The 25,010-nt window shown below is 34.0% G+C and overlaps 2 protein-coding genes across 2 annotated transcripts; one reads left to right on the plus strand and one right to left on the minus strand.

Annotated features, from left to right (window-relative positions):
• Positions 1 to 4,661: 4,661 nt before the first annotated feature.
• LOC120203192 (ABC transporter C family member 10-like) lies at positions 4,662 to 15,726 on the minus strand. Its single transcript, XM_039203535.1, is given in 13 exon segments — positions 4,662 to 4,680; positions 10,242 to 10,344; positions 10,434 to 10,673; positions 10,760 to 10,823; positions 10,915 to 11,220; positions 11,301 to 11,515; positions 11,604 to 11,898; positions 11,997 to 12,161; positions 12,263 to 12,850; positions 12,962 to 13,048; positions 13,126 to 13,446; positions 13,521 to 14,536; positions 14,539 to 15,726. Coding segments are annotated over 12 exon segments (4,437 nt in total). The 5' UTR covers positions 15,578 to 15,726; the 3' UTR covers positions 4,662 to 4,680; positions 10,242 to 10,243.
• On the plus strand, positions 9,204 to 10,064 carry LOC120203190. The gene has a single exon (XM_039203534.1). It carries the CDS (start codon positions 9,204 to 9,206, stop codon positions 10,062 to 10,064), a length of 861 nt encoding a protein of 286 aa, XP_039059465.1.
• Positions 15,727 to 25,010: the final 9,284 nt, after the last annotated feature.

Here is a 25,010-nt window from a genome sequence, read left to right on the forward strand (position 1 = left end):
AAATTTAATCTCACAAACTTGGTTTCTAACTTCCATCTTTTTCTCATGAACACGGACCATCCACCGTACAAATACGACTTCAAATAATTTTCCTTTCCATAAAAATAAATTATTAGAATCTAATTAATAATTTGGGGACTCAATTTGCAAAACTAAAAACTTGAAGAGCCAATAATATTTAATTACTAACACCATGGACTAAATTATTCTTATTTAAACCATTATGCCATAATCATAATAATACGAAAGCTAAAAGACAAGATTAAGTTTTTTTTTAACAAACTTGGATGACTAACCTAGTAATTTCGCCTTCCTCATTTTATCACATACTCAAACTGAAACCAATGGAATGCAAGAATACCTCCCCAGTATACCAATTTCCGATGGCTCAAAGCACCGACTCAAATGAGCTAATAATCGATCCTCGACGATGCCGTTTGATACGTTGACTTTCAACAAAGGTTTTAGCCTCTCATCGGTTCAACAATCGCCGATTAATTGCATATCTAAAGCTTGTAACCATTGAAGAACCCTATCATCTCTATCGCTCTGTTGAAGCAACAAATCCACATTATTTTTATCAACGAATATGTCCGTCAATCCTTCCGCGAGTCTGATTCAATTCCTTATCTCACCGTTTTGTCTCGTGCCTGATCCAGATCCAACGCCACACGAGGTCTGAACAACACCTTCCTTTCATTCTTTTGATATGTTTCTTGATCTCTTGAGCACAAGCTTCACCGTCCATGTAAACTTTCAAGATAACCTCTTGAGGTTATTGAGCAGATTCTCCTTTAGATTCATCTCCTTTCTTTGCATCTTCTTCAACCTTTTTCTGCTCCATGGTCCTGAAGAAGATTAAAGAGATTGACGAGGCTTATCTTGGGTCAACTATTAAAACGTTCGTTACTGTTCCAGCTTACGCATGACTTCAGCACTGCTCGTGAAATCGACGAACTCGGCTCGGTGATTGCTTAACAGCTCGGACCCTCTCTAGACCACTAACTGAAGGTTTTTTTCGGTGTTTTTGTCGATGTTAACAGCCCATATTAGCTTTTTCCTTCATATAAAATTCTGCTTTGATGTCCTGTTGTGAAATCCGCTCACTTCCACCACATCCCCTAGTCGATATCGGTATAGCCCAGTAAAAGTAGTGAGGTCAATCTAATATTCTTGTCTAACCTTGACTTGTGACAGTAGAACAGGTTCATCTTCAATGAAATCAATGCTGCCCAAACTCGAATCTTGATTCAGGTAGTAAAGAAGGATCCAAGTTAACCTCGATGAAGTTGTTCCTTATGAAGCTGCTGTACAGGCTGGAATTTTGAGTGGTGAGGGTAACGATAAGGTTCCAGACAATGTCATTATTATTAATCTAATCCACCCAATAACTTGTCCTCTTTTACCTACTTTATCCTCATCAATTTGTTTAATAATATAAAGATATGATAAAATAATTATTTGCCAACTAACTTCATATCATTTCACATATTTAAACTTAAAGAAATCTAACCCCATATTGGGGTGTGACAATGAAGTTATTTATATCACATAATTACCCTCTACCCAAACACCATATGTAGTCCCATGATTTACCCAAGGGAGTTCCTTAGGGCCTTAAAGCCTACCGAAGGTCACCTTAGGTCCGTATGGAATTATCAGCTTGATCAGTGTTGAACCTTCATACTCCAGCCCACCCAGATAACGTCTCAATAAAACAATTCAAGTAGTAACCAGTAGATCCCATGATCCATAAATCAGGAACAATTATATTTTCCAGTGAAAACATGTAATCAGAGAACACATATCATGTAACTATAGTTTATTAATAGTAAATCAACATTAATAAATCCGTAATTTCAGAAAATCAAGTTTTAAAACATGTAAAATAATTACATGTCACATAGGGAACACACTAGAGGATCCAATTACTCTTCGGGGATACTTGGTATTTATCAGGTAGGGAACCATGAAACTTTTGTAATTTAATAGGATTTCAGAATTAATATCCCTATAAAAGGGGTTTGATAGCTAATGGATTCATCAGTCCTTCGAAAAGTGATTTATCAATATCATATAATATTCGAATATTTTCAAAGACACTTAGTAATCAAGAAAGTATTCAGAATCTTTTGCCTCAAAGTTACTTAAGATTTCAAATGACAGGAATGATTCCATTATTTAGGAAATCAAGGGAATTTTAGACATTTGGTTATAGGATAACTTTTTAGTAATTTATTCTAATAAGAGTGAAATGATGATTCATGGTATTTAAGATTTATGTTGATTTATCAGGATATAGAGTCAACTCAAACTGAACAAATCCTAGCACTATAATCCTTATCAACCAGTCAAATCGATGCACTTCAAGGATAGTCACACTTTGATACTGACGTCACTAGCCAAACTGATCGTCTTCAAATCATCGTGGAATAGATCTTAGGGAGACGAGCATGTATTCCAATGGTATTTATTTCATTTTTATATTACAACGGTATCAAGAAATGTCAACGTGCTTGATTCGTGGTTCAAAACCCTTATGGACGGTATAACATATAAGTTCATTAGTGTTTCCAGACTTATCCAAGTCATCCACTAAATTCTAGGTTATAGAGGGTACTTTGGTTATTTAGTATTCAAGTTTATCGCAGTCTTTTCAGAGTTTCCTGAGTAATTCGATCGTTTTAACGATTCGGATAAGTATAGTACTTTCATTCAGTTCAACTTTGTCATATAACATAGTCATTTCGAGAAATTCAGACGTGTAAAGTACCTTCGATAATTTAGTCTCTGGGTGTTTGCCTAGGAAATAAAAATTCTAGGTCATGTTGGTATTCGAGGTTGATTTATTCACTTTAGAGCTTGAAGGTATTTAGTCATTATAGGGCTTGGAGGTACTTTGGGCCATTTTACACTTAAGGGGCATTTTGATCATTTTACTGTTCAAGGGTATCATGTCATTTTCTTCAATTTAATCGTATGAATCATTCTAGTAATTTATTTATCAAGTGGTTTTATCCAAAAACCAAAAATTCTAAATTTTTTGTCATCTTGGAGGTTAAAAATCAGTTATCCAGGATTTTCTAAGCAAAAATAGCATTTTCCATGTACATCAGTAGTTTCATCGGATCAATATGTCTTTTCGAAGTTATTTGTCCACTTCCAGGGATAATTCTTTTATTTTTACATCATAAGGGTATTTTCATAATTTTACCCCATAAAGGTATTTTTTGAAATTTTACCTAAAATAAGTATTTTCATAATTTCTCATCCAAGTACCTTTGACATTTAACCTTTAAAGAGACAAATCAAAATTTACAGATCTTGAAGTTGATTGCTTCACCACTTAATCACAGAACCTGTAATTTAATTCTCATCGGTCTTCCAATTTATTGTACGAGTCATCTGAGTCATATTCAGTTTACCAACTTTACACCATATATGATTCGAGTCCAGTAATAATTAACTATATGTAAATTATCAATAAATTTATTCATGCAACCCATATCAACATGTTCCTTAAAGCATGAAATAAGGTAGTAATGTATTACCTCGATTTTTGTGATCCACCGATTGAACATTTAAACTCCATTCGATCACTATCGAACTTGAATCCAACGTCCAATAATATCTTAAGATACATATAAACAAAAATTACATTATAAACGGACCTTAATGCGGAAAATAGATCGAATCGAAAGGTAATTTGCTGAAAAACAACTTACTGGGTTTTAAATTGAGGAAACAAACTTCGGATTCAAACTCAGGACGTCGAAAAACATAAAATATGAGTTTTCAAAAACTTTGACTTTTTGGTCAAAGTCAACGAGTTGACTCAGTCTAGGTTGACTCGGTTTAGACCTGTTTGATTAGATCAGTTTGTTTGACTGGACTGGATCCAGAAGACTCCTAGACCGGTAAAGGAGGCCCACGCGCACTGCAAGTGTGTGGCAACGCGTGTGACGATGACGAGACTTGTTTTGAACGGCTGATTCTCCCCTGAGAAACTATACACTTAAAAATCCACATCAACCATTTAACCAACCCAAAACAACTTAAATCAATCAGAAATATTCAAAACGTACCCCTAAAATGGCGATCAATGATGGGATGATATTCATGTGTTCATACATGTCGTTAATCAAGAAGTGAATCTAGAACCTCAACAAGATAATATTGAATAACTCTCCATTTAAGATGAGAAATTGTTACGGAAGAATAAACTCAATAACATCAAAGAACAAGTATATTAGTAAGATCCACGATATGAGAGAAATATTATTTTAGATTATTATGTTTCTATTTGAAATAAGGATGACAATGGAATGATAGAGGCTGATCTAATCAAATTTCGTCATGTCATAAAAGTTTTGATTCTAAAAAATGGACTAATGTAATGTAAGAAAAGTATAAGGTTTATATAAGATAATAAAGTTTGAGAACTTGTCTCATTACCTGAAGGTGCAAAATTAATTGGATGCAAATGGATATTTAAAACCAAAATGGATCCAAAAGGTGATGTAGACAGGTATAAAACATTTCTTGTATCTAAAAGATGAACTCATTAAGAAGACAATGATTTTGTAGAGACTTTCTCTTTGGTTTCATTGAAAGACTTTAAGGATAATTATGATACTTGTTGCTCATATTTGATTTTGAGTTACATAAGTTGGTGAAATACTTTATACGGTGTAGAAAATTGTGTCTGATGATATAAAATTAATGATATGCAAATTAAGGAAATCCATTTATGAGTTTAAGTATGACTCCCGTTAATTGTATAACAAATTTTACCAAGTGATTATCTCGTTTGGTTTTGAGATAAATTTGGTTGATAATTGTATATACTATAACTTCAGTGAGAGTAAAACAAATAATACCCCTTATTGCTAAAGGAAACAAGCTTAATCTTGATCAGTGCCCTAAGGATGATTTTGAAACTAAGGAAATTCAAAAAGGTTCCTTATGCTTCAAAATAAATAACGAATTTAGTGTATACTCAAGTTTATATGCATTCGGATATAGCGTATGTTTGTAGGATATTAAGCATATATTTAAGCAATTTGTGTATGGATTGTTGGAGAGCAACCAAATTGATTCATACAATACATTTAAGAAAAAAAATGTTACAATATCACATATCGGAGGTCTAGTAAATAAGAGATCATCAAATTTATAGACTCCAATTTATTGAATTATGGATGCAAAATTTTGTCACATAAACTGCTAATTATTGATTGATAAGAAAAACCACTTGAGTTATTTTGTGACAACTAAGTTATAGTCCTTTATTTCATATATATAACATAAAAGCCTTAAAGTCTAAGCACTTAGACATTATGTTTCTAGTTGTTAAAGAAAATTCAGAGTGTTTATGTGTTTATAGAACATATTGGTACAAACTCAAAATTGCACGCTTACTAAGAAATTGTCACCCAAGGTCTTTCCTAAGCACACTACTCATGTGGGTGTAATATCATTTAAGGATATTCGGTTTTAGTGGGAGTTTGTATCTAATGCTTGTTTATTATAAACACAATTTCAGTTACTTTAGTTTAAAGATATTTATTTTAAGATTATTTTCTGAAGAAATAAAGTTAATTTTAGTTTATCCGCACTCTTTTTTTGGTAAAATTTGATCTCACTAATGTTTAAAGAGGACCAGCTGGAAATGGACATGTACGATTCACATTGCATGTAATTTCCATGCTACACTCCATATTTGATCTATGTCATTTGATTGTGCTTGTATACGTGATCATTGTCTAGTCATGATTGATATGACAAAGGCTACTTTGATCCTATATGGATATAGTTGATGGACGAGATTGTTATAGAATACTTATTATATGATAGCAAATTTTGAGCTCTTAAGGTTGTACATTTGTCAGGAAACATATGTTGCCCTACTAGGAGATAATTGGAGTAAAATCCATTTTTGTGGGCACATATGTATAATGTACAATGTTATCATAAAGTATGACACAAAGTGACCAATTATGTTACATGTGTTATATGTACTAAAGTGTCATGAAATCAAAGTGTAGATACCATAAGTTGAACTTATAATTTGATGAGGGACAAAATTATAAATACTTAAAAGATTAACCTAATATTCAATCTATATAAAGAGGTAGTGGTCCCCAAGAAATAAGTTAACATGTATTACTCTTATCCCGTCATAGAGTATTTACGCAAGAGGACACCTATTTTCTTAGAAAATCACAATCAAAGAAAGATTCAAATATTTCAATCTATCAATTAATTCAGTACGCTTTTGCATCTAGTATTTATTTTATTCTTGATGATTTGACATTATGAGATCTTGGTTATTTTTGTAATTTAATATGATTTAGTTTTAACATATTCTCATATTGACTGGCAATTCCATCGTTGTTAGTATTGCTCTGAACAACATCATTGTTCTCATTTTGACTTGCATTTTCATTGTTGTTGCTGTCGTTGTAACTCTGAGGAGCATTATTCTCATTTTGACATGTGTTTTCATTGTTTTTGGTGCAGGTCTGAGCAGCATTTTCATTTACATTCGAATCGTGGTCCTTTTGAGTAACCTTTGAAATTTTATTTTCATTGTTGTCAGTGTTGCTCAGAGTGGCATTGTTCTCGTTTTGACCTGCATTTTCATTGTTTTCGGTGAGCAAGTTGGGTCATCGTTGGCTCTTCGGCTGGGCCGCCATTTGTTTGTTGAATTGAAAATTACAGCAAAGAAGATGATGTTGGATGAAATGTGTGAGAGAGACAATATATAGAATAAATAATAAATTTTGCAAGAGAGAATCAAGTTTCAGACTTGATTTGGTGGTAATGTAAAGAGGCTCTAATCCTAGGAAGAGGTAGGACGGCAAGAGCAAAAATATCTTCTTGGAAGATCACAATCAAAGAAATATTCAATGATTTCAACATATAAGTTAATTCAGGTACGTTTTCGCATCTAGTATTTATTTTATTATTGATGGTTTGACATTATGAGATCATGGTTATTTTCATAATTTAATATGATTTAATTCTAACATATTATCATTTTGACTTGCATTTCCATCGTTGTTGGTATTGCTCTGAACAACATCATTGTTCTCATTTTGACTTGCATTTTCATTGTTGTTGCTGTCGTTATAACTCTGAGGAGCATTATTCTCATTTTGACCTGTGTTTTCATTGTTTTTGGTGCAGGTCTGAGCAGAATTTTCATTTACACTCGAATCGTGGTCCTTTTGAGTAACCTCTGAAGTTTCATTTTCATTGTTGTCAGTGTAGCTCTGAGTGGCATTGTTCTCGTTTTGACCTGCATTTTCATTGTTTTCGGTGAGCAAGTTGGGTCATCGTTAGCTCTTCGGCTGGGCCGCCATTTGTTTGTTGAATTTTTTGCGTTGAAAATTACAACAAAGAAGATGATGTTGGATGAAATGTGTGAGAGAGACAATATATTAAAAATATTATATATTATTACTTTAAAAGAATTTTAGATTTTGCTGGCGTAGCATTTTTCATGTCATTAACTTTGTATATGTGGCACTATCACATTAGTGTGTGATATTATGTAAGTTTGTCATGTTATCTTCATGTTGGTTGAATAACGATTTTTCATCTAATGATGGGATCTTTTGACCCCAAATGAAATAGTGAGGGTAATATGCTCAAAAAAAATTGGAATCAAATTGACACTATTATCGAATGTTATGGGTGTTTTGTCGCATTATGTCTTTTATATAATACCCACATTCATTTTTATTTATTTATTCTTTTTTAGTTGAATTTAAGGCGTGTTTCTAACAAAATAATAAAAATAACGTGTTTGACAGAATTTAATCATTTTTCTTTGGTTTATTAATATAATAATAAATTAATTATTCAGAATAATGAAATATATTTTCATTATATAGAGGCCTATTTTTTGAGTTTTCATTCATGGTCTTGAAAATGTCTGAGACAACTCTAAGTTTGATGGGCTAATACTGAGTTTAGTTAAGTAAGAATTAGGATCAATTCATGTTAAAAAAGGATTTTGTATAAGGGTCAAATGTGAGAGCACTTATGCGGGCAATTTGTCCATTCACAAACTTTTTTTTAATTAATCAATGGTATCCGATTTATTGACCGATTAATTCAGATCGAGTATTGTAAAGACGAGGGCGAACCACCCAACTCAGTTTGTTTTATTCGTAAATGTCAGGATTCGAACCTCTGATCTTACTTAAGGGACCTAGTACCTCATCTTTCTAAACCAATTAGTTGTTGGTTCACAACATATTAATTTATTCTTGTTTTTTACGTTGGATAAAAGAAAAGCTCAAGAGAGGTTATTAGTGTCTTCCCTTCTAGCTTTCTCTCCCACTTCATTTACCCCTCTTTCTCCCAAAACTTAGAGCATGGTAGTCAAATAATCTAACTTTCTAGAGAGATACAATCATCCATGTTTAAAAAGAACAAGAATCATCATCCTTGTATCGTCGAGAAAATCTGCATAAAAACTAGTTCTAAGGTATCCATACGTTATTTTGAATGTTTTAATGGAATCTTTGATATTTGACTTCAAATCATGTTACTTACGAACCAATCAACGAGTTGAATCAGGGATTCAAATTATGGTCGCGATTGCGTTTTCGGAGGGAACCATTACCGTTGTATCGCGAGCATAGCGGGCGCTATTGCGGTGATTGCGGGTGTCTCAGACAAATAATAGTGTTTTCAGAGGGTATCGCTAACGTTATATCGCGGGCGCTATCGTGTTCGCGGACCGCTATTTAAATCCACGTTGAATGTTAAATATTAGATTGCATTTCATACCGACTTTGTTTCCCGCAATGAACGGGCTAATGAACAAAGATACTCTCTTTTCTTCAACCCCAAGTTTGACTTTAATCATTGAACTGCACGTAGCTATCAGTCCCACCTTGATCATTAAGTCAACACGTCAATCTTAAACGTGCACGACGCGCTGGACTGATGAATGGTTAGGGAATTCAAAATGAAAAAGAAAGAAAGAAAGCAAAATCATGGCGTTTTTCATGTAGGAACTTTTGATAGATGAAGAAAATGAGTGCCTTTTGATACCCCTTTGGGGCCCTTGTAAAAGCATGCTTAATCAATTTGTTGAAAAAGAATCATCCCATTCAACAGTGCGTTTCAGTACTGATTTATCTGTTTTCATGTCGAATGTTTCTTTTGCCTCCAAATAATTTAACATGAGCTTCATTTTCTTCTCTTTGGTTTTTTTCAGCTTGTACATATTCTCTTGTGTTCATGGCTTGGACAGATCTTCCAATTGTTCGCTGGATACATTTCTTCAGGATTTTGCTTTCAGAGCACTGGTTATTACACACAGGCCTCACACTGGTGCTTTGTACAAAGCTAATCTTCCTACTGATCTCTCCGGCATGGAAGTTTCCATCGCTCGAATCCGAAGCCGGACGTTGTGGAAGCAAGGGGCTAATCTGAGTAGCTTTCGCATCCCGTCGCAGACCGTTCCCGTTCCTCGGGTCCGGCGGCTCGCAATCGTCTACGAGAACCTCGGGAATCGGTCTTCTCAGTACTACAGTATTTCAGGTTACTCGCTGATCACTCCTGTCGTCGGTTTCATGGTTTTTGATGCTTCGAATGCTAGAGCCACTAGGCTAAGAAGTATCGGCATCGACACGATGGGGAAGCCTATATCAATCCATTTTTCCAAAGCGAAGTACTCGGCTTCCGCACGATGTGCGACTTTCAGCAGCAATGGGACAGTTGATTTCAGTCGCATAATGCTTCCCAATGTGTGTTACACTTCAAGTCAGGGCCATTTCTCTGTTGTTGTTCCATTGCAGAGGAAACAAAGGCCATCATATCCATGGGTGATAGGTGTTGTGCTTGGCTTTTGTGCACTGATTTTGGTAGGCTACTTCGGCTTCGTATCGATTAAGCTTTTGAAGACGAAACGGGTTCAGGCGATGGAAAGACAAGCTGATGAAGGTGAAATTCTCAATAACAGATGGGTGAGTTGCAGTAAAATGCCATCTGCAGCAGTAACTAGAACTCAACCAGTCCTTGAGAATGGAGGTTTTCCATAGCAATTTCATTTGTTATTTTTTAGTATATCTTCTTTTCTTTTCTTCTTTGTTCTTTGGCCTCGGAGATTATGTGGATCAAAATAACTAAATTTCTTTTAACTGTCTACATAAAACTAAATTCATGTTTAAAACTGGTCGAACAAAACTTTATTACCAATCTACTATAGATGTACCATATATTATGAGGAGGAACGAGACCAGTATTCTTGGACCAACTGTCCGAACAACGATCCCTCCTTATTCATCAGCTTCATCGGCTCATCGAACTCCACCAATTTCCCTGTTGATTTAAGAACAAATCACACATCTTGATTCGAACAATAACAGTCGAAAACGATGAACTATTTGTATATCAATTTATCTTCTCACCATCACTAAGGCCAAGCACCATATCGCAGTCCATCACAGTTGGTATTCGGTGAGCTACGGTTATCACGGTGCAGTCATCGAATTCTGTTCTTATTGTTTTCTGGATGATTGAGTCGGTTGCATTGTCGATCGATGCGGTTGCTTCATCAAGCACTAGGATCCTGCTTCTCTTCAGCAATGCTCGTCCGAGGCAGAATAATTGACGTTGCCCTGTGCTCCAGTTTGATCCATCTTGTACAACTGTATTATTTGTGTGTGTGTGTTAATGGAAGCAAATGCAGAGCTTCAATGAGAAAAAACAATTCTGAAATCTTTGTTTTTCTTACCAATTGAGTTCAGGCCGCCTTCTTTCGCTTGTACCGCCTCTCGGAGTTGACACTTTTCAAGAACCTTAACAACATCCAATGGTTAGAAGTACATCTTGTCAGCTAAATTACAAGATTAGTTATTGGAGTATAATATGGTAGAAATTAAACCATACCTCCCATATTTCACTATCACTATGCTGCTCTAAAGGGTCTATATTGTATCTAACAGATCCACCAAAAAGAGTTGGATCTTGAGGGATGATCCCCAAATGTGATCTCAAATCATGTAGCCCGATTTCACAGATGTTAACGTTATCAATGACGATTTCTCCATCCTCGGGCTCTACCAGGCGGAAGAAAGCGCTGATAAAAGTTGTCTTTCCGCTACCGGTCCGGCCAACAATCCCAATCTTACTTCCTCCTTCGAATATGCAGCTGATGCCATGAAGAACTAGCGGAGCATTAGGCCGATATCGAACCTGCTCAATGAATTTGATGTTTCACCATGCATTCCCTGCAAAACGTATAACTCAACAGATGGAGAACATTTTGATTATACCTTCAAATTTCGAATATCGACTTTGCCAACACAAGGCCAGTTGTGTGGAGGCCGGTTTGCTTCAATTACTTCGGGAGCTTCACTAGGAATATGCATGTATTGTTCTAGCCTTTCCACGGAGACAACGTCATTTGATAGAAAACCCTGATATTTCACAGAAAGTACTAGGAATACATTTAACGAAAGGCCATATGACAGTGCCATTCCAATTAATCCTGCCATTGAAATTCATAAACAAAACATGGTTTGAGAATAATTCACGTATCAAGTATTATCAGGGAATTAAACTCAGCTTGAACAAACCAGATGCAGATGATCCAAGAGGAATCAAAGTCATCGAAAGGGCCGAGAACGAAAGAACAATGGCACACAATATCTCCAACCTTTGGATCAACCACTCGTTTGCAGAAAAATTATAAAAGTCTGGACTTGCATTGGCATCAATCAGGTTCATATTCTTTAGAAAGAACAAGTCTTCCACTCCGAAAGCTCGGATTGTCATGGATCCAGCAATGGATTCAGCGAGTTGGCTGGCAACCGAAGACTTTGTCGTACCATTGATTCGCATCAATTCCTTTGCAGAAGCATAGTAGTGTCTCTAATTGTTTCGAAAAAGTAGAAAAGATTAAGAACTCATTAAAGGAAATAGAATCTATGATAATAAACAAAAACTTGGTTCTTGCATATAGGTAAGACCTGTAAAAGTATAGTAAGATAAATCATGGGAATGATGACAAATGCAACTGGCCAGGCCAGCACGGCCAATACACAAAAGCTGAAGTATGTATTCATGGTTGTTCCAACTGTGATTGATAACTTGAAAGCCATTTCGAGGTCGATGGTGCTTAAATCCGAAGACACCTGTTAAAGTAAAATCGAAACCGAGACAGTAAGTTCATGGAGAAAGGATTTGTTCATGGAATGAAATTAGAACTTGAAGCTGTGCTTTTGAGAAAACTTACCCGACTCAGTATCCTTCCCACAGGTGTTGAGTCGTAAAACGACATTGGAGCTCTAAAAAATGACATCAACAGTGTTGAAAATATAGATTCTGAAGCTCCACATCCAAGAAGAACTACATAAACTGATCTGAGGAGCAAAAAGATTGCTAAAGAGCATCCAATCACAGTGAAAACCGTGAGTAATTCCCTTTTACTCACTTGAGAACTTTGGATCTCAGATGCTAACCAGTAGCTTTGAATTGCCTGTCCTATTATGAATACCACATGGAACAAAATTGCCAAGGTGAAATATAGAAAGCCCTTGTGGTGTCTCAAATACTGCAAGTAAGGCTTGAAACCTGTATCTCCTGTTTCTCTTTCTTCTTGCTTAATTAGTTGTTCTCCATTAGCCATTATTGGCTCTTCCTTCACATGTACATTCTCGATCACTTCTTTGGATGCCATCGTTCTCCCGTTAGAAGAACTCGAAATGTCCATTTCGTATCCAACCGTGTTATTGTGAGCGTTTACAAGGTCCTGGAATTTTCGGCTTGAAGCTAGCAGCTGATCATAAGTACCAGCCTCTACAATTTCCCCAGCAAACATCAACTATCATAAAAATAAAAACGAAAAAGAAATTATCAACAGATCATATTCATATCGTATTCGATATTATCGACTCGTTTAACATGATTGCAATAGCAGCAGTATCCAGCTTACCAAGACGGAATCAAAAGCCAGAAGGAAGTCTACTTGATGGGTCACAAGTAAGACAGTTTTAGCAGACAAAGCTCTCATCACATATTCCTGCATAAAACAGCAGAGTGCATGATTTAAGCATGTGTATATATATACGTATATAAGAAAACAAGTTATGTATTCACATTAAAAAGACTTGTTGCGGTTTGAGCATCTACAGCACTGAAAGGATCATCCAGAAAATAGACATCTGCATTCCGATACAATGCACGAGCAAGTTGAATTCTTTGCTTTTGTCCACCGCTGAGATTGGCTCCTCTTTCTCCTATTTCAGTAAGGTCACCAAAGGGAAGTATCTCCAGATCTTTTACTAAGCAACACGTCTCGAGCACTTCCCGATACCAGACAGGATCCATCACAGAGCCAAAAAGAATGTTTTCTTGGATACTTCCTTTCTGGATCCATGCTGTCTGAGAAACATATGCCATCTTCCCATGTACATGAACCTGATGATCCAAAAGTTGAAAAGATTAGTGTGTGAAAAATATCACGATGAGGAAATTGAGAGTTCATCACTTACTGTGCCATTGCATTTTGGAACTTCTCCGAGAGCCGCGGCTAAAAGAGTTGATTTTCCTGAACCAACTTCTCCACAAATGGCAATCTTTTCTCCTGGTTTAACCACCAAATCTATGTCCTTTATGGTAGGTTTCGATGAAGGATTAATATCCCAAGAGATTTCATTACACTTTATGAGAATGGAGATATCAAAATTTTTGTCATCACAACAGTTTTGCTCCGACTTTCTGTTTCCCAACTCTGGCGCCTCAAGGAAGCCCACAATCCTATCTAGTGACACCTTTGCCCCAATGAACGCTTGAACGATATCGGGTATAACCCTAACCGGCTCCTGAATGATGCGAATGCTCGCCAAAAATGTGAAGACATTGCCGGCATTGAGGGAAACCCCTAACAAGTAGCAAGTCCAGAAAGTAACAGCGGGCACTATAATTGGAGAACACCAAAACAAAACTAGCAGGTACCCTTTCTGTGACAGAATCCCCAATATCGATTTGAATTCATCCGTCCTTAAACTCTCGATAACGTTCTTGAAATGCGTCTCCCAAGCATGTAACTTCAACACCTTCATATTCGTGAGCGCCTCCGTGATCGCTTCAAGCCTCTTATCTTGTGCCGACATGATTTTCTTGTAATACTTGAGCTGTGATTTGGTTAGTGGATAACTTGAAACCACGATCGATATTATTGCAGCTAACGCAGCAAAAGTTTCCAGTTCCACGGAAGAGTATACGATGAATAACGCTAGACAAAACTGAAGGATCGTCGCCCATATCTGATGAAACCAATAAGGAAACTCGCCGATTCTATAGGCGTCAACCGTGACATAACTCACTATCTCACCAGGAGAATGAGTCATTGTAGCAGCATTTGATAGCTGCAGTTGCTTTCGATATATTGCAGCAGATAGCATAGACCTAAGTTGAAGGCCAACCATTCTTGTTATAAAGAACCATTGCCTCTCAGATAAGGACTCCAAGCATTTTGCTATGAGCAGGCCAAGAGTAAGTACATATGCTCATACTTAAAAGCTTCTTTACCTTGAACAGTTGCAATAAAAGCCCTAAGAAACAGTGGACCTGTAGAGAGTGTGAGAACCTTGATCAATGCAAAGATCCCAGAAGTTAACATAGCTTTCCAGTGAGAATATACAATTATCCACACAGTAGAAGTTGAAACACTTGATTTCCTTCGTTTCTGTTTGCTCAGTTGGTCGTTATACTTCAAGTAGCATGCTGTTGCACGACATGCCGGCTGCATAGCCGGAATATCTTTGTTCTCTAGAATTTTCTCCTTACCCTCATGCAGTAGAGGATTCAACCACCAAAAGAACATCTTACTTAAAACGCCAGCATTGGCAAAAGGAGTGATGTTATGGCTGAAACTGGTTTCATCATGTTCCTCACCCTGCAAAGGTGCATAGGAAGCATCTAAATCACCGATTTGATCAGTATCGTTCGAACCGTATCCTCTAAAGGCGCATGACAGAAATAAAATCGATCCGGGAAAAGACGAAACATCCAAAATGATCTTCAATGACGCTGTATTGTCCGCAATCGCCTCAAGTAGGGATGAAATGCAGAGGAAGACTGCATACAAGAAGGCAAATGTCGAACAAGATTTCACAGCTATCAGATAATTTAGCTGCTTCATGCTTACAAATACAGCTAAAACCAGCCATGAAAATCCTTGAAACAGCAGCACCAGCCATCCATCCATGGGGAAAACTGTACCATCCATGTCGAGTTTCTGGAAAATGGTCCATAACCCCAAGGCCAAATAGGTAACACTCAAGATTCCATTATAAATTGCTGAGAGGATTGAGACTAAAGAGATGCTTTGTGACTGAGAATTTGTATTGATCTTTCTTGAGGTCAATTTACAAACAATGATGAGCAAGGCCACAAAGAGAAGAAGCACATCAACAGAAATGGTGAAAGCATGGTTGAGACATGAATATGGATTGAGAATTGCGGAAAAACCATAATTGCATGTCTTCCCAGTTTCATTTGAACAGCTGAAGTTGTTACAGAACAGAATGCATGCACTTTCTCCCATCTTGTCATCAACTCTTCTGTTCTGCAGCACCTCAAATCATCAGATTAATCTAAAGTTTTCAATGGCAATTTTTCAATGTATTTTCAGATTCATGATGATGATGATGAGAATGTTTATACTGCAGAGTGAAGGGAAATTTAACATGTATCATCTAAAACAAACAAACAAGAAACATAGGTTAGCAACAAAGTAACAATTAAACTTTGAAAAGATTGATCCTACTGAAATGATAGTCTTACTAACCTGGAGAGTGATGAAGTATCGATTATGTAACAAGAGAATGATCCTTAGACCTATGCATACTTATCTCTCTTTACATATTTACCAACTATACCAACATCCATACTTTTTTTAGCTTCTAGTGTACGTAGGGATGAACAGAGGGATGTTGGGGTACAGTCGTATTTTATCAAAAAAAGAATTTTTTTTTGTATAAATTTAGATGAATACAAAGTAGTATCTATTTGAAAAGTTTTAATCATTTGACAATGAAAGCTCATATTCCTGCATAAGTGATGTTCAAACTCAGACCTCAAGAGATCTCATACATTTTAGGTAATTTTTTGCAATTTTTTTTATTGATGATCTAATTTTACTCTTGAAATTTAAATTTTGCATGCCTAAACTTTAATATAAATTTTTAAATTCATACCATGATATACAATTTTATAATTTTAATATACTCCTGAAGGCATGTACTAATATAGTATAGAATCGTGGAAATAAAGCAAATAACATAAACAAACAAATATGTGAGGTTAGTAATCCTGGGACAGTCACTCATGTTGTGTGTCTTTATTCTCTGTTGACAATGAAATCACGAGAATTTGATTTTTCGACAAAGTGCGGTCTGACAATTATTGGTTTGAATAGAGGTAAATATATTTAATTTTGATAGGGATTAGATTATAAATTTACATAAAGTATAGGGATTGGAAATCATTTTAATCAATAATTTAAGCTCCTGCATTCACTTTTAGAATAATCTTGAAAGAAACGAGTCCAGATTAAAAAAGGATCGAGTTATAAAGTTCGCTTCAGAGATTGAATTATAAAATTCCACTAAAATTTTAGAATATTGAACTAGGGATTAAAATAGCGGTTGTAGTCACGTTTTTGATCGCGTCATGTTTGTCGCGATTGCAGGCATAGCGGGCACTATTATAAAGATTGTGGGTATCGCAACCATATAATAACAGTCACAGAGAACATCACTACTGATATATCACAGACACTATCACGGTCGTGAACCACTATTTAAATACCCGAGTTTAACAAAACATGCATGTTATTTGAACTTGAATAAATGCAAAAGTTTAATATTAAAGTTTTCACATGCTTAAACTTCACCTAATACATAATCATGGCTCATACCAAACTATTAAAGAAAATTCACAAGTAAAGACTACTTTACATTAACTTTTAATTAAGAAAATAAAACATTTAAAAATATTTAGTGTAAAGTACACAAGTAATCTCTTGATTATTAAAAGTTAAGGAATGATCATTCAATTTATTGGACGTTGCTTTATTAAGTTCTTCGACTATTAAAAGTTATAAAATAGTCATCTGACTATTCATATGTTTTAAACACATCTTTTTTTGATAAAAAAATTAACGGGACTTTAATATATTAACTAAGATATGATAGTCATTTGAGATTCTAAGATCAGATTTTATCATATATTACTATTAGTCAGTATGTTAACATCCAACTTAAATTATCATCAATTTTTTAACCGAAAAAAATATGAGTTTAGGGCTGAAACTCTTTCAACTTCGTATCCTCCTCCTAATAACTAAATATTTCTTTCTTTTTCAATATTTCAAGAATATGACTAATTCAAAAAATATGATTTTTTTTCCTCACGTACGAATGAATGGAGACCAGACGAAACTCTTGTATTTTATTATGTTATATTTATCTCATTCAAGGGTCGAATTAGAAATTTTTTGTAGCAGGGTTAAAAATATTTTTTGTTTTTTTATAAATATATTTTATTTAATTGAGAGAAAACTGATAAATTTTTCTCTATTTATATTTTAAAAATATATTTTTTAATATTAATTAATACTTAAAAAAATAATTAACGGAGCCAAGGCTCCTTTGACCCTATGAAATTCCGCTCACGGTGTCATTGTTTTTCACCTAATAAAGCTTAAAACCATATATATATATATATATATCACAATTTTTCTAATATTTGGCTTTTTTTATGAATCATACTTGCACGAGAATCAATTTTTCCATAAAGATTCATACTTATTCCAACATTTGATAAAAATAGCATTGTTTATGTAGGGATGGATCAAAGTAGGTTGACGGGAGTCATTGGCCTTCTAAAAAATTTAAATTTTTATATATTTGAAATATTTATTAATATTTTTATCTTATAAAATTTTATAAATGATACTCTTTAATATAAAATTGTGTCTCTGTTCCTAGGTGATATAAGATCCATACCTATGAAAGGAGCATTGGAGATAGTGAAAATCAAATTGTCAACAAGTCAACGAAGCTTTACTTTAAGAAAGGCTATAATATTACATACAATAAATATGAAAATTTTGCCTCCACTCACTAGAAAGAGTGGATTTCAAGCTTTTTAATCACAAAATAATTCATATAGATTCATCTATTAAAAAATGGCATTTATTTTAGTCCAATAATACTATTAAAACTAATACCATAGTCAATATTTAATATTAAAATATCATATTAATCTAGAATCTAGTACCGAAATTTTTTGAGATGTTACATTATTCTCCTTCTTAAAGAAAATTTCCCTCAAATTTATCTTGAAAAAAAATAAAAGATCAAGATTTTTTTCTTTATATTATCTTCAGGTTCCGTGTTGTTCGTCTACTTTATGATTACTTCAAACAACTTTCAATGATACAATGTATTTACACTTATGCTTTTCGATTTGTGCTATTATTATTATTATTATTATTATTATTATTTATTTTTTTTATTTCTGTGGCAGACCAAATTACAAACCCAACCAGGCCAAAATTACAAAAGGCCAATTGGCCCAACCTAAAGCCCGAAATTATATTACAGCCCAATTACACAGGGACATTCACCCCGAACAACCTAGCAGGCCCAAATCAGTTAATGTTTAAAACTCTAGGTCCCTATTTTCCAGCCGCCGTTATCGCCATCAAGAACCGATGTCACCGTTGCCGACCGACAAGCCATCGTCGGAGCACGCCATCGTCGCCGGTCACCACACCTTCTCTATTTATCTATCAACCAAGTTAACCAAAAATTATTAAAAAAAATAAAAACAATCAAATATAATCCCATATCTGCTCCAACATGCTGCCACCAACTCCGTCAGATCCCAACTACTTCCTACCAACACTAATCAAACCAACATCATTTTTATTTTGTTTTCATATATGTAAAGGGGTTATAAAAACCCCAACAAATGAAAGTAAAAGCGGTTCCTTGTAATAACCATATCTCGTATACCTTTCCGTACACGAGATATAGAGGTCACATCATGTTATAAAACTTTTTTGTCATTTGAAAACCCATGCAAATTTGTTTTATTTTGATCAACTACAAAATATGATGTTTATAAAGGAAACATAATAAAACTATCACTTTAGTACATTACAAAATATTTACTATAGTTTAATTACATGCCAACTAAGTTCTCAAAATGAATAAGATTATTATAATGTTACTGGTGAGTTAACCTTTAAATGATGAAAGTTGCTGCAACAACTACACTCCTTACGCAACTAAACCTTGCCTTTACTTACGCGTGAAATAAACACACGTTAAGTAATTACTTAGTGAGACATAATACTGCAACAATATTACAATTATACAATAGTATCTTATGAATACTGAATAAAGAATTTAATTTCGTCATTTATAAGGACCAGTTAAACCATTCTCAATTCAACCATAATTATTTCACACCATCATGGAAGTTATTCATATTATACCTATCCTACTTATCCTTTTGTATATTTTCCCCTTTATTCTTTATTTTCCTTGTATACTTTAAATGTGAAAGTACTATACATGTATTGCACGGAGGTGCTAATTAATCATGTATCTTTTATAATCATTAAGACAACACCTTAAATACTATTAATACACCGTTTTATATTTTCATTTGGGTATCCTTTCATGCCCATTATGTTCTGTGTATGTTTTCCTTTATAATATCCCTTCATACTAGTAAGGCATTTTTGTACCTTATATATATATATATATCATCCCTTCATATCACATTTCAATATCTTTATTCTTCTATCCTAAAGTATTTAGCTTTTCATTTAACTCGCATATTTGACATTTTTCTATCAAATGCAGAGTTAATCCATTATTCTTTTATTCAACAGAGTTTAACCTTTCGTTTTTACTCAACAGAGTTTAACCGTTCATCTAACTGGTATAATTGACATTTTTCTACCAATTGCACAGTTAGACCATTATTATTTTACTCAACGGTATTTAACTATTCATCTAACTGGCATAATTGGCATCTTTCTACCAATTGCACAGTTAGGCCATTATTTTTTTACTCAACGGTATTTCACCACATTTTTACCAATTGCATAATTAGGCCATTATTCTTTTACTCAACGGTATTTAACTGTTCATCTAACTGCATAATTGGCACCTTTCTACCAATTGCACAGTTAGGCCATTATTCTTTTACTCAACGATATTTAATCATTCATCTAACTGATATAATTGACATATTTATACCAATTGCACAGTTAGGCCATTATTCTTTTACTCAACGGTATTTAATCGTTCATTTAACTGGAATAATTGGCACCTCTCTACCAATTGCACGATTAGGCCTCAAAGGCACTTAGCCTTTCAACTAATTGGCATAAATGACACCTTTCTGTCATAAGCACAGTTAGGCCTCAAAGGCACCTAGCCTTTCATCTAACTAGCATAAATGACACATTTCTATCATAAGCACGATTAGGCCTCAAAGGCACTTAGCCTTTCATCTAACTGGCATAAATGACATCTTTCTGTCAAAAGCATAGTTAGGCCTATTAATCTTTTATTTTAGAGCAATCTCTACTATAATAATCATTTATAATATCAATTAACCCCTTTGAATCAATATACATTCTATGATTTATAACCATAATGCCAATCCAATAATACCACAATTTTACTACAATTTACATGGATTACTCATTCACTACAATTATGACAATTCACCTTCCTATTATGAACTTCTGACAATTTCACATATATTTTCCCATATAAACATTCATACACTTGGTAAGAATTTCTTAGTTCGCACACATAGTGCCCATACGGAACTTCATACACTCAGTATGAATTTCCTTATTTTGCACACAAAGTGCCCATACATAAATTCATACACTTAGTATGAATATCTTACAATTTTTGCATGTTTAGTGTCATTTGGTAATCACCATACTTACATTAATAGATCATACAACTTTGCCTACCATAACATATACGTACGTAATTAAATGTACTCACCTGACTTTCCTCTTAAAGTATCCAAAACATAAGGCTAATTACTCTGGTACTTTGTCTTTGCCCTTAGTTTTGCTTGTCTCATGAGCTTGGTTCCGATCTACTCAATCATCCATTAAAACAAGCACCATACCTAAAGTTAGTATTTTTCTCAAACCATTAAATTTAAACAATACTCAAAAGGACATATCATTAATTTTCTATAACAATATCAACATTTGTTTAACATTTCTGGCTCTATAGTATCGATACTACTACCCTAGTACCGATACTTCTATACTATAGTATAGATACCCCCTTCTGGTATCGATACTGATTTTAGGTTCGATGTTACCTAGTATTGATACTCTTACCATGGTATCAATACTAGCATACTATGGTACTGATACCCCCTTATGATATCGATATAGGTTTTTGATTCGATGTTACTTGGTATCGATACCCTTATCATGGTATCGATACTACCTCTTCGGTATCGATACTGATTAAATCAATATCGATACTACTCAGTAATTCACCTCATTTTAGCCTATAGTATCGGTACTGTTCTATCAGCACCGATACCCTTGCCCAAATTTTCCAGTTTTAAACCCGATTTTTAGCTAAATTGGGTCAATTTTTTTTATATTTACACCCAACAATGCCATTTAACTCTTCTCTACTATAGTACATTACAAAATATTTACTATAGTTTAATTACATGCCAACTAAGTTCTTAAAATGAATAAGATTGTCATAATGTTATTGGTGAGTTAACCTTTAATTCATTAAAGTTGCTGCTACAGCTACACTCCATACTAATCCTTGCCTTTACCGCGTGAAATAAACACACGTTAATAATTATTTAGTGAGACATAATACTGCAATGATATTACAATTATACAACAGTATCTTATGAATAAAGAATTTAATTTTGTCATTTATAAGGACCAGTTAAGCCATTCTCAGTTCAACCATAATTCTTTCATACCATCATGGAATATATTCATATTAGACAAATCATACTTATCCTTTTGTATATTTCCCCTTTATTCTTTATTTGCCATGTATACTTTAAATGTGAAAGTACTATACATATATTGCACGAAGGTGCTAATTGATTGTGTATCTTTTATAATCATTAAGGTGACACCTTAAATACTATTAATACACTGTTTTATATTTTCATTTAGGTATCCTTTCATGCCCATTATGTTCTGTTTATGCTTTCCTTTATAACATCCCTTCATACTAGTTAGGCATTGTTGTACCTTATATATATATATATCATCCCTTCATATCACTTATATGCCACTCATATCACATTTCAATTTCTTTATTCTTCTACCCTAAAGTATTTTTCTTTTCATTTAACTTGCATATTTGACACTTATTTGTCAAATGCACAGCTAATCTATTATTAGTTTACTTAACAGTATTTAACCTTTTGTTTTTACTCAACGGTATTTAACCGTTCATCTAACTGGCATAATTGACACCTTTCAACCAATTGCAATTGCACATTTATGCCATTATTCTTTTACTCAATGGTATTTAACCGTTCATCTAACTGGCATAATTGGCACCTTTCTACCAATTGCACAGTTAGACCATTATTCTTTTACTCATCGGTATTTAATCGTTCATCTAACTGGCATAATTGGTACCTTTCTACCAATTGCATGGTTAGGCCTAAAAGGCACTTAGCCTTTCATCTAACTAGCATAAATGACACATTTCTGTCATAGGCACGGTTAGGCTTTCATCTAACTGGCATAAATGACACCTTTCTGCCATAAGCATAGTTAAGCCTCAAAGGCACTTAGCCTTTCATCTAACTGGCATAAATGACACCTTTCTGTCATAAGCATAGTTAGGCCTATTAATATTTTATTTTAGAGCAGTCTCTACTATAATAATCATTCATAATATCAATTAAACCCTTTCAATCATTATACATTCTATGATTTATAACCATAATGCCAATGCAATAATACCATAATTTTACTATAATTTACATGGATTAATCATTCACTACAATTACGAACAATTCACCTTCCTATTATGAACTTATGATAATTTTACATATATTTTCCCATAAAAACATTCATACACTTAGTAAGAATTTCTTAGTTCGTACACATAGTGCCCATACGGAAATTCATACACTTAGTATGAATTTCCTTATTTTTGCACATAAAGTGCCCATATAGAAATTCATACACTTAGTATGAATATCTTACAATCTTTTCACGATTAGTGTCATTTGATAATCACCATACTTACATTAATAGATCATACAATTATGCCTACCGTAATATATACGTACATAATTAAAATGTACTCACCTGACTATCCTCTCTAAGTATCTAAAACGTAAGATTGATTACTCCGGTATTTTGCCTTTGACCTTAGTTTTGCTTGTCTCAAGAGCTTGGTTCCGATCACTCAAGCATCCATTAAAATAGGAACCATACCTAAAGTTAGTAATTTTCTCTAACCATTAAACTTAAACAATACTCAAAAGGACATATCATTAACTTTCTATAACAATATCAACATATTTTTAATATTTATGGCTCTATAGTACCGATACTACTACCCTAGTATCGATACTTCTATACTATGGTATCGATACCCCCTTCTGGTATCGATACTGATTTTAGGTTTGATGTTGCCTAGTATCGATACTTTTACCATGGTATCTATACTACCATACTATGGTACCGATAGCCCCTTACAATATCGATACAGGTTTATGATTCAATGTTGTTAGGTATCGATACCCTTATCATGATATCAATATTATAGTATCAGTATTGTTCTATCAGTACCGATACTCTTTCCCAGATTTTCTAGTTTTAACCCAATTTTTAGCCAAATGTGGTCAAATTTATTTATATTTACACCCAACAATGCCATTTAACTCTTCTCTACTTATTCATACTAACTTTCCTTCATTTAGCCTCTTAAAACCTCTAAAATCTTTCAGGAATATTCAATTCTAAGAATCTAACCACTTTTTCTAATATGTTCTTAATCCTATCTAATGCTTTTATTCTCTCATTTACCTCTTTGACAAGTCAAATCTACCATTAACCATCAATAAAAACCAATATACTAATATATCATTTCAAAACTCAATTTCTAAAATCTACAATATTTCCTTCATTTCATAGTTTTAACCTCATTTAATCATTCCTTAAGTTTCTATATCACTTAAGGTTACAAGAACTTACCCATAATTTAAAGGAAAAATCAAATAATTAAAGTTTACCTTTGGAGCTATGGAGGATAGCAAAACCCACGGGAAAGAAGGAAAAAGAAGAAAAATAGATTCTTTAACTTACTTTCCCCTTTATATTTAAATCCCTATAATTTAAATAGGTTTTAAATTCATTTCACTTAAAATGACCAAAATGCCCTTTCATTATTCTATCTCTTACACATTGGTCTTACTTAAGCCATTTCTTATACTTTACATTTTATTCAATTTAGTCCTCCAAATTTTTAATTCCTTTCAAATTAGTCACTGACCTACTATGCTTGGTATTACAATTCTCCCCTTAAGAAAATTCGTCCTCGAATTTTAAAAACTTTATGCGATTACCAAAATACTTCAAATATCTATTGAACCTGACCTCCCAAAAGTCCTTAATTTCTTCACTTTCAATGTAACACCCTCAACTCATACCCGACCCGGATACGAGTCCAGGATGTCACATTGACTATACAAAACAATAGTCTTAAAAAATGATAAAACATTTGAACTTATATTATTAAAATACAATAATATACATATGTTAATACAAGTTTATCAAAATACTCAAATCATACACAACTTGACTCTTTGATTACATGCCAACATTCATTTACATAACAAAAGGACCTACTGATCAAGTTGCCTATGATCTGATAGTTGCATGAGTAATGTTGTCCAGCTGCTTAACTTGT

This window comes from Hibiscus syriacus, unplaced genomic scaffold (assembly GCF_006381635.1).
Source record: "Hibiscus syriacus cultivar Baekdansim isolate YM2019G1 unplaced genomic scaffold, ASM638163v2 tig00009217_pilon, whole genome shotgun sequence".
NCBI lineage: Eukaryota > Viridiplantae > Streptophyta > Magnoliopsida > Malvales > Malvaceae > Hibiscus > Hibiscus syriacus.